This window comes from Tachypleus tridentatus, chromosome 10 (genome assembly GCF_004210375.1).
Source record: "Tachypleus tridentatus isolate NWPU-2018 chromosome 10, ASM421037v1, whole genome shotgun sequence".
NCBI lineage: Eukaryota > Metazoa > Arthropoda > Merostomata > Xiphosura > Limulidae > Tachypleus > Tachypleus tridentatus.
In genome coordinates this window covers 167750464-167762632 of record NC_134834.1, presented here as the reverse complement: position 1 = coordinate 167762632, position 12169 = coordinate 167750464, and the positions used below count along the sequence as shown (strand labels likewise).

Below are 12169 nucleotides of genomic sequence, written 5' to 3'. Positions count from 1 at the left end.
AAAACTGCAGTTATATCTTTCGTAAAATAAAAAGGAATTATTTGTTCTAAGTTCCGTGGTATTACATAGAGTGTTGTTATGTAAATTTTAGCACTGATGCAATGCATTCACGCGCTATTCTTCTCCTATCACGGATTTCCCACACAATTAAATAGATGACGCTTCGTTTTATGTGGTAAAAATCTGTTTTTATATTATACGTTTTATATCATAAATGTGAGCTACTGAAATAAAGTTATGATGAGTTTACCTAAATAAGAAGTAGAATGTTTTATTGGTCCCCAACGTTTCCAGGGTTTAGACTGAGTACGGTACTCAACATAATAAAAGGCCACAGGAACTTTCTGGTTAAGTGGAGAAAGCCACGAGATAAGAACGCCATCATCTGTCTCTTGCACAGTAACATTACGTGGTGGGAAAGGCTTGGGACCTGTAAATCATGTGAAAATAATCAATTAGTTTCAATTCAACCTTCAGATCTACTTAACGTAGGTACAGTCTTAACTCTCGCACCAGATGTGAACTAGAGAAATAGACATCAGAAAGTGGTAGTAACGTTTCAGTACTGATTAGTGTTCACGTTTTGAGCATGGACCGGGCGTGGCGTAGCGGTTAACAAGCTCGGTTGCCGATACGAAGGTTTCAGCTACAAAATGTTGTTCATACCACAGGAACGCTATAACTACGACGGTAAATCCTGCTATTTGGTAAGGAGTATCTGTACAGTGGGCAACGGATGCGCCGAGCTGTATATTCTCTCTCTGGTTAGTAATTGTAAATTAGGGTCAGATAGAGTCTGTGTCGTGGCACAAGTGTTACATAAAGTCTCTCCGAATTACGTGTCACTCATCTACACCATTAAATTCATTTTCTTTCAGATCTAGTAAATAATCTTCAGGAACAATTTTGTCGGAGAAATTAAACCAACGCACAAAATAATAATAATATATACATATGTGTATAAGTTATACATTTACTTCAAAAATGTTAAAGTATTCTTTTACCAATTTATCAAACAGGCACACCATACAAATATCGCTGAAAGGCTATTGAAGGGAAGAAACGTAGCATAACATTTAATAAATTGGATGATACTGAAATGATACTTTTGAAAAGAAAGTCGCTTTTGATTCTTAATCCAACATTTGAGAAACAATGTTCCTTTTAACTGAACATTATGACACTATTGAAAATACTGTTCCTTCCCCAACTTCTACCGAATTTAACTGTTTAGTATCGTTGTTAATATAAAATGTTAATTAATTGTGTTTGTTGTGAACATTTTGATTACAGATGTTATAATTTTGTGTTGTGAGTCGTATGTAGGTAGTAAAGAAATTTCGCTATTCATGTGCGTGAAATATTTGAGTTAATATGTAAATGAATAGTAAAGAAGCTATAAACACGTAAAAAACATTTTTTAAATTAGAATATCATACGTATACATGAAAACCGATATTACTGAGCGAGTTGTCATTCTTAAAGTCATACAGAACTCTATTTCTGTCGCTGTTAGTTTAAGGTTGTTTTTTTTTTTTCTGAATTAGAAACTTTGGTGGTTGTTTCTGTTAATGTGAATTTCTTCTTCCTGGAAGAATTATTACTTTAACAGGACATTCAATTCTAGAGACAGAGAACCATGTTTGTAAACTGTAGGATTTTCTTCGCGGTGTAAAATATGTGGACGAATTAAAAGGCTGTGAATAAATCCACACATGTATAGCTTACGTAAAGAGAAATAACCTGAAAATTATGTGAGATGTTGAGAGAAGTCTATGAATTTTGTTTGAAAATAAACACTGACTTAGTTAATTCTGCTCAGACAGACAAATGTATTATATATTGAGTTTTGATTTCTTCTTAAATCTTTATAGCCACGTCTCATATGTTAATCAAGCTATATGGAAAGGGTGTGTGTGAGTTTTCTTATAACAAAGCAACATCGGGCTATCTGCTGAATCCATCGAGGGGAATCGAACTGCTTATTTAAGTATTGTATAGCTGTCGGCTTACTGCTGTATTTGGAAAGGAATACAGCTTCAGGTGTATATCGTGGTAATCAATAACAATTTGGTCATCTGTTTATTAATTTCGTAATTTAGACAATTTCCTAGGTCGTAAGTAAATAAGTTTCAAAACTAACGCGAAGTAATCCTAGCTCCTTCATTTTGTATTGGTACATTGAAGTTACATGAGTCACTGACTTTTTCAGATATTTTATAAGAATACTCTCTTTCTCTCTAAATCAATTAACAGCGACGTATGCATAGTGCACTTTCTTGTAAAAACTGTAAATAGAAATATTAGCGTTCAAAGAATGGTCATGTTTTATATTCAATGTGATTTTTTATAGAAAGTTAAAGTTGTCTATTTTTATTTTTTTAGAAGGAAGTTATAGGGTTTCTCGGTTATTAAACACAAAACATTTTTGATACTAAAAGAGGTTTTCAAATTCACAAAAGTAAAGGTTTCCTGATGATAACCTCTACGTGTTAGTTTCAATAAATTTGAGACACTGTTTTCTGAAGATCAACTTTAACTGGATTTTCCTTGGCGATGACTACTGTTTTCTTCAAACTGTAATCCCATTTATTTTATGAGATGGTAATAAAACATTGATTTTGGTATTTAGAACACTGAGGAATTAATAAAAACTACAAAGAAAAAGTCAATTAATTGTGGCATGGTACTTAAGTATTTACAAAACCGTATTTCTCTTTAATTATATCTAATCTTTCGGAGAAATTATTGGCTAGTGAAGCAAAATTTTAATTAGTTTTAAAATGTATATATTTATGGTTAAAAAAAATCTGAATTATGTGACCTTGCTAGGAGAAGCTATGGAACGATTTAGTCTTGTATTTAGATTTAGTCGCAACAACAATTGAAGCGAAATAAATAATTTTTATATGCACATACCGTCAAACTGGAAAGTAATTATATTACTTTGAAAAATTAAATGTTATCGTAAATTTTTCTCAATTATTTAGATGGAAGTATTATTTAGTGGTATAATTTTTTATGAAATATTTTCACTACATCTTACTTTTATTGTAAACTTTACAATAATGAGATATTACTTGAAAATACAGCAAGCATAATTTCAATACTAACAGAGTTATTACAAAACTTATTATTCTGTTCCAATGCGATACAAGTTATTACTTTAAAACAACGTAACATATTCGAACTAACAACGTATTGAGGCAGAGCGGTATCTCAAATGCTTAACTTAATAGTAAAATAAACATAGCGTTACGTAACCAATTAATAAATTTAGTTGGCTCAACAGTACTTACTACTACATTGTTTAATATAATGAAACACGAATTGCATTGTCAACCATAAGTCTTCAATAGATTATTAGAACTATTAAAACACCAGTATTTTATTTTTTATAGCAATTGCAATATATCAAGGAAACAATAGAGACTATTTCCACTTTGTCACAATAAATGACAAAGTTAAATTGCACGTAAACCAATCAATGGCTCAATATTATTCCAAAATAAAAGAAAATCACACACTCATGAACAAAGAAATATGCAAAGTAAAAGAAAGGCTTATTTTCTCTCTGCCTTGTTAACAGCAAAAACTGAAAAAAAATCGCTATTGTAATTATAGGACTTTGTGTAATTTCTTAGTAAAATATCATTCCTTGCTATATCATTATACAGTTATAAACTCTCAAGATTAAATGGTATTAAATGTATGAGCGAAATCGGTTAATCAGGAAGCCGTGTAGCTTCTCACTTAGTTAATATTGGCTATTGAGGAAATGTTATTTTAAATTACACTATCAATAAGGCTGACAAGGAAAATATTAACATAACGAAACTTACAGTACAACGTCTGCCTGAATTAATGTGATTTATGCTAATTGTCGCAAGGCATTTCTGACTAACATTGATGTGAGTTAAGCTGATTGTCGTATATGACATAACATGTTAATCAAAGTTTACAGGTCAGATGAATATATTTCAGTATGTATATATTTAAAAATTGTTTTAACATATAATTTCAAGTAATAACTAGAATATTCTGTTTAATATATATATATAAATCTGTGTATGACCCAATATGATTTTAAGACTAGAAAAGGAACGTGGAACATATGTTAGTAAACACAGACTTACCAGAGGGTTTCTGAACAGTTGGAATATACGTTGCTCCGTAAGCATCCGTGGGGTAAACACCTCCAAGGTAATCCCAAGCTAGTAAAAATACATCACGGTCAGAATCAAGCTCTTCACACCTTTCCTTGATCTGGCTAGCTCTCTGTTTAAATTTACTTTTCAAGTAGGTCTATAGAAGTAAACGGTTTTGCATGCAACAAAGAAGTTATTTTATAAATGCCGGCTAATAATATCTGGCTATTTCCTTTTCTGTAAGCGTATTTTATTTTGTATCTACAGCAATAAGTGCAAATCATAGACTTTAGACTATTATATCTTATACATGTGAGGTATGGCACAATTCCGTTTTTATTTTTTATTACATTTCCTTTACATATCATACTTACGGGTAGTTCTGGCTTTAACCGTAGGACTGAACATTCCATCTCCAAGTGTGTTGCGGGAAAGAACTCGAAACTCGTAATCTGAACTGGGCTGAAGGTTATAGATGGTAAACTTAGTGGCTTCATCTGGATCGACTCGCATGCTTCGCCACGGACTGTCTACTTGTTCCATCAGTCGATACCTATATATTTAAATGATTAGCTCTCGTAGAACATTTGTATGGAAAGTATAATACATTGAACACCATGTATATATGTTGCACTACGCCTCTTATTACTTGAAACTATTAATTATTCCTCATTAAGTGAAGAAACTTGATAAGGGTCTCAGTAAAAATAAAGCTATTTTAAAAGAAATAAAATTTCCCTTCGTAATAACATTTTAAACCACCTTTCATTAAAAATGTGCTGTGAAAATAGTGTACAAAAACACCTCTCAATACACGGTTTGAAACATTTGAGAGATACGAATCAAATATTGCTTTTTAAAATTTTTTTAACCTAATAAAAATAATTGAGAAGAATGCTTTTGATTTATTTTACTACGAGCTTCAACACAAGAAAATGCTTTATAAGTTATTAAGTGGATGTTTATATGTTATGACACCCACAAAACATTTTAGTTCGTAGTCACTATTAATGTACCTTTTTTTTCTATAAACATTTCATATCTCACTTTACTGTGACCGTCATACTCTAGTTCATGTAAATGCATCACATAACACTTCATCCTGACTTCTATTTTATTCTGAGCTGCTATATTGGTAATTATCAAAAAAATATAATCCAAAGAGACAATTTCATTTGAAATCTCAACCAATGCTTTTGTTTAATAATCAGTTGTAAAACGCGTTCATTGGCGAATCGATGAGTGTTTTTTAGGCCTAACAAAACTGATAAACTTAAACTAAATTGCACATGGTTTTTATTCGTATTCCACTTCATTAGCCCTTTGAAAATTTCTAATAGCAAGTGTGTAAAAATAGCTTTTTTCAGTTTATTTGTTTTTTTAAATTACAGAATTTCGTGCAAAGCCACATAACGAGCTATCTACGTATAGCCGTTCCTAGAAATCTGAAATGAGCAATTCGAGGAAAATAGCCAGACAGTCAGTAGCATTTATCACTACTACTTGAGCTACTCTTGTCCGTTGTGGGATTTGATTGTCATTCCTATAGTGCAACTCATGTCCCAAAATTACAAAGACGTTTTTGATGCAAAGGGCTTGAGCCCATCAATCCGGACACGTTAAGCACAAGGCCACGCCTGACATCAAGCAGATAGTTATATAAAAATAAGAGTAAGCAGTTGAACATCAGCATTATTCACACTTTTCTCGTCACAAAAAAAGCTGTTTGAGTTGGGTAATGTATATTCAGCTGTGAATAGTGCACATCTTATGAGTATTATGCCCATGTTTGTAACGTAACCTTTATTGGACAAATGGTATATATATTGAATAAAAAACTATTTGAAAATACGGCATCAAGTGTTTTATATTGCGTAACACAGTACTATAAAATTCTATTAAGTGTGTGTAGTAATATAAAAAAATAGTATAAGAGATTTATTAAAAACTAAAGGTTACGTATTCATAGATAGTAGGTAGGAAATGAGGTTGACTCTTGCTTCTACTTTCAGACTGAAAATTTGGTTACATTTCATTGAATTTATAGCACTATAAAACTCCCAACAACTAAATAAAAGTATCCTCAAAAGTAGGTTAAAATAGACTTAAAACTATATATGTAATAATTTTATTTTTTTTCTATTATTCAAACTAATAAGGAACTTGGAAGATACTGAAATAAACCACAATAACTTAATCCTTGAACACAAAAAATAATAATTTAATTTCTCATTTACCTTTCTGAAAGTTTCCAATTTATTTTTATTTTAGGGTTAATAAAACTTTTCCACGCTTACTTCTAACAGACTACACACGCCATTAATACAAATCATTGATATTGCACCTATTTCAATATAGAGTTTGTATGCATAGCAAGCTACTCAAGGTCGTCTGTTTATTATCCAATCAAATACTAGGACTTGATTACCGCTCTTGTAGAAAAACTACAGTTACAAAGTTACCTTGAAACGAAGAGTTCAAATTCTGGACACACAAACCACGTGACCACGCTATGCCCTTGTAGGAGTAAAACAAATACCAATTTTAACTGCATCATGATCTTTTTATTTTTCTCAAAATACTCTGTATTATGTTCTATGTTACACTAGTACTTATGGTATATGTGTTTGACTTACGAAACTCATTCGTATGGCGAACGTATTTCACTTACAGCTTAAGATATATACTGCACGTGTTTTATTACTAACACTCACTAGGAAACTTTCGGACACTAGAAATCGCCGAACATCAGTCTTCAATTAGTTTATGTCTATTTTAATGCAAGTAAATACGTTTTACGACTAGTTATTTTAGCTCGTATAATCATTTTATTATAATAAAACAGAGTCTTAGCCTTGTCTCAGTTTGTAACTACGGTTTTAATTGGTTTGGCATATATATTTGTGATTAGTGTCAGTGGAAAGTAAATATATGTTGTTTAAATTTATTAAGTATAAATCTAATTTAGGTATTAAATGAGATTATATACCTACCTTGTCAATTAAATTTAAAATATTAGGAGTGCTACACATCTCAAATAACTGTGCGAGACAGGAAATGGATGAATTACGAACTACGTAATACGTAGTAACAGCGAGCTACTGAAATAACTTATTTCATTTCTATATTTTGTTGAATTTCTCGCAAACGAACCATGTACATTTTCTGTCCTATAGCATTTAAACTACTCAAGTATGACTAATGTATGCATACAAATGTATATGTATTGATATATAAAAACTTTAAAAAAGTATTTACCATTCATTGTCGTGAAAATATAAACATCAAAAACCAGATATTAAGTTCAGTATTCAGTTAGTTAGGTTTTAGTTGTTGTTGTTTTTATTATTAATTTTTAATACTTGCGTAAAGCTACTCAAGGGATGTCCCAGCTAGTCTTCCCTAATTTTTAACTGTTACTCAAAAAGGAAGGCAACTAGTCAATGCCACTCACCGCCAACTCTTTAACTACTGTTGTCGGAGCGCATAGTGTATTAGACTGTTACTGTTATTAAACAGCCACGATTTGAGAGTACTAAGGTGTTTTTTCTTTTTCTTTTCTTTTTCACACTAAAGAGACTCGAACCGGGAACACCAACACACAGACTGGCACGCTGACCACAGACGTCGTCATTTGCGAACCGAAACGTACGTACAGAAAATTTTAACTTGGTAAATATTTCCGGAGATAGTAATATCCGAATCAAGGATGCTAAAAAAACTCAAGTTTGTTATTTTAGTGTAATATATATTATAGTGCTGCTTGAGTTTAGAAGAAAATTATGCTAATATAATAATAAGCAGGTAAACAACAATAACCATAAGTAACACTTTTATTGATGGTGAAACATCATGTTTCAACAGAACATTGATCTCCCTTTCTCAGCACTGAATTAGTTTTAACATGTGATTCAATACTTTAACATTTCGATCGCGCTCCCATTTTCAATATTTTATACTCCGTTCGACATATTCATGCCCCCCCAGTGGCTCAGTGGAATGTCTGCAGACTTACAACGCTAAAAACCGGGTTTCAATACCCGTGGTGGGCATAGCACAGATAGTCCATTGTGTAGCTTTGTGCTTAATTCAAAACAACAACAACGACGTATTCATATTTGCCCCCAGTGGCACAGCGTAATGTATGTGGGCTTATACCACAAATTTCGTATACCAGTGATGAGAAGAGCACAAATAGCCCTTCGTGTTTAATAATAAATAACAACAGCTTCATAATCAACAGTTTCTTCATAACTACAGATCCTGTCAAACAAAATAAGATTTCCAACGGACTACCACCCTTCATATTTATTGTAAAAAACATATACAAGAGTAAGATTATTTACTCAATTTTAGCATAGTTTGATATGCTCTGATACGTTACTAGTTCTACCACTACAAAAAAGCTTTTACAATAAATACAACTCAAATGTAGTATCAGGTCATCCCTTAAGAAACGTCCGATTTTAGATTCAGAAAAAGAGAAGGATTTCAAACGCTTTTAATGTTATTTAGCAATAACGTGTGTTCCATTATTATTAATTACTTCCTGCCAACAATTCTCACGCTTCTGAATGTCACTTCTATAAAATTCTTGGGGTATGGAAGAAAATAATGTAGAGAGGGTAGTTTTAACATCTTCGTGTGTTCCAAGCTCTTTTCCATCAATATAGTTCTGCCAGCTTCGGAATAGATAATAATTATATGGGGGCAAGGTCTGGAAAATAAGGAGGATGTGGAAGTTTTCCCAGTCTAGCTCTTCAATCTTTGCAGATGTGATCCTTGCTGTATGGGGTCTTACACTATCCTGGTGTAACACAACACCTTTACGACTGATCAAAACAGGCCTCTTTTCTTTCATTGCAACATTCGAGCGCTCTAACTGTTGACAATGAAAGTCTGATGTAATTGTTACATTGAGTGACAGCAATTTTAAGGGGATCACATCAACAATATCCCACTAAACGCTTAACTACACTTTCCTAGGAAGGAAAATCATTTTATGCTGTGCATTAGCCAGTTTACCTGCACTGAGCCATTGTCTGCGGCGCTATTTATTTTTGTAAAATATTCATTTTTCATCTCCAGTCACTAACCTATCCAAAAAAGGTGAGATACGTTCACGAGAGTGCAGAGAAGTGCAAATATCCACTCTTGCTCTAAAATTGGCTTTTGCTAAATCATGAGGAGCCCATTTTCTAAGTTTTGACACCTTTCCAAGCTGATGCAGATAACGGTGAACTGTTGAATGGGTTGAATTAAGCTAGCAGCAAGTCATCATTAAACTTAACAGGATGACCTAAACGTTGCACATCATTTAAGCTGTAATCACCTGATCTGAACTTCTGAAACCACTTTTGACATTTTCTTTCATTGAGAGACTCCGCACTATAAACACCTTGAATGTTTCGAGTAGTTTCTGCTGCACTATTGTCATTTTTAAACTCATAAAGCATTATATGCCTAATGTGCCCCTGAGACACATCCATCTTCATAAAGGTATATTTGATTACTGATCTGAAAAAGTAGAGTTGAGTTTATTTTTTTATTTTTTAACATTTTTATAAACGTCCAACTACATATTTTAGTCATTAAAACCTTCTATAAAGATAAAAATGATGATGCACTTTCAGTATTAAATTTTCGGACATTACTTATGGGATGACCTGATATATAATTTATCAAAATTATAGCTCTATACAGCTAAATTAATATACACAAGACGATCTTGAAATATAAGAATAATAGCATGATTTAAAGAATAGGTCATTTTGTTCTTATACTTTTATTATCTAAACGTAAAATTAATTACACAGTTTTACGTATGTCGTAGGTGCACAATATGGTTTTACTCGTATTTCTTCACATTCGCCGCTGAGTCATGTCCAGAAAGAACGTGTGTTTTTCTTATAGCAAAGCCACATCGGGCTATTTGCTGAGTCCATCGAGGGAAATCAAACCCTTGATTTTAGCGTTGTAAATCTGAAGTCTTACCACTGTCTCAGCGGCCTCAGAAAGAACGTAGCAGTATTTAACGAAACAAAGGATCAAGAATTTGATTTCTTGCAAAGGGTTATCTGCGCTAGCAGTTCCAAATTTAGCAGTGTAAGATTAGAAAGAAGGCAGCTAGTCATCATCACCCATCGCAATATCTTGAACTACTCTTTCATCAACGAATAGGTACACTGGCCATCACATTATAACGCCCACACGACTGAAATATAAGCATATTTGGAGCGGTGGGAGTCGAACCCGCAACCCCCAGATTACACATCGAGAATCCTAACCACCTGACTATGCTATAAAACGTTTTTTTTTTTTTTTTAGTTTTTAATGACATCGGAATTTGATGTCATGATTCCATTACTTCAATAAGTTAATCATCGAAACGAATTTTCAGCACATATTTCTTATTATTTTCGACCAGACGTTCTTAATTTATTGGAACCACATACCAAATATCATAGAGTATATGTATTTCTATAGGTACTCCCGTAAAGTAACACTTTATTTCTACTGATAATGTATAGCATAAAGATGTATTTTTCATTGATAAAGATGTTATGTTTTCCTTGTTTGGTTTGTTTAGAATTTCGCGCAAAGCTACACGAGGGCTATCTCCGCTAGCCATCTCTAATTTTACAGTGTAAGACTAGAGAGAAGGCAGCTAATCATCACCACCCACCGCCAACTCTTGGGCTACTCTTTTACCAACGAATAATTTGGATTGACCGTCACATTTTGATGCCTTCACGGCTGAACGAGCAAGCATGTTTGGTGTAACGAGGATTCGAACCAGCGACCCTCAGATTACGAGTTGAGCACCTTAACCACCTGGCCATGCGAGGCCTACATTGTTTGTGACTCATATTCTTATTTAGAAGACAAAGTTCGTTCCTAATACCATATAATTAATATAAATATATATTTGTATGTGTGTGTACATAGAAGATAGAAAATCGATGATACTACAGTGGCACTTACACAGAATTGAAAATACAGGCACAATAGATATGACAAATAAATAGGATGGTAGCAAACGAAGGTATGATCTGATAGGTACGTATCTTGTTACTTAATATTAAAATTGAGTTTTTAGTTAATGATTCCAAGCTAGCTACACTATATTGTATGGAAAGTTTCAGAGGATAACATCATTATAAGTTAATGTGAGAACTAATAACTAATTGGTTGTAGGCGAAGAAACAGAAATCGGTAGATATCAAAATATGTTTTACACGTAATTGAATGAAACAAATGTGGTCACTAGTCTGCTATCTCAGTTACGATAAGATTTATCTTTTTCATGGATGTTTGCGCAAATGCACCTAAGGGATATATCATCTAGCTGTATTTAATTTTGAATTTATAGATTAGAGACAAAACAGGTAGTGAACAGTAGCACCCACTATTTCTTCGACTAGTTTAATCCAATAATAGGATTTGATAGTCACCCTAATAACGCAATCATTTTCACATCCACAGACAGCAACTTCCGAATGCTAGAAACATAACTTTATAGAATCAGTTAAATGATTCTTCACTGTGTTAATTCTAATCCTGAGTTTTTACTGAAAGTTTAATTTTAAAAAGTTCATTACACACTTGTAATAAGAGAAATAAATTTCTGAAACATCATAGTGACTCTCAAAACCAAAAATGAAAACTTGCTACAACCAATAAATAGTTGGTGAAATGAAAAATCCATCCTTTTTCGGAGACTGAGTAAATCGTTCAATTTTAAAAGTTGTACAAATATATTATTATTTTTTGTTTCAATAAGAATCTTTTTAAATAAATTATTAGATAAGATAAAAATTCTAGTAATTTGTTTGTTTTTGAATTTCCCGCAAATCTACACGAAGGCTATCTGCACTAGCCGTCCCTAATTTAGCAGTGTAAAACTAGAGGGAATGCAGCTAGTTACCACCACCCACCACCAACTCTTGGGCTACTCTTTTACCAACGAATAATTGGGTTGACCATCACATCATAACGCCCTCACGGCTGAAAGGGCAAGC

General features: G+C 32.8%; 1 protein-coding gene and 1 long non-coding RNA gene across 3 annotated transcripts in view; one reads left to right on the top strand and one right to left on the bottom strand.

Moving 5' to 3' along the window:
• Positions 1–12169, bottom strand: part of LOC143230873 (protein turtle-like) — a 270370-nt gene that overhangs the window by 16589 nt on the left and 241612 nt on the right. For both annotated transcript variants that reach the window (XM_076465157.1, XM_076465158.1), the window contains exons 10-12: positions 4523–4701; positions 4137–4214; positions 251–430 (exon numbers count right to left, since the gene is read on the bottom strand). In XM_076465157.1, the coding sequence (XP_076321272.1) occupies positions 251–430; positions 4137–4214; positions 4523–4701 (437 nt within the window). The remainder of the gene's footprint in view (positions 1–250; positions 431–4136; positions 4215–4522; positions 4702–12169) is intronic.
• On the top strand, positions 441–11125 carry LOC143230875 (uncharacterized). Its single transcript, XR_013016655.1, has 3 exons — positions 441–764; positions 7725–7796; positions 10738–11125. It is a non-coding gene; the product is annotated as an uncharacterized LOC143230875 (long non-coding RNA).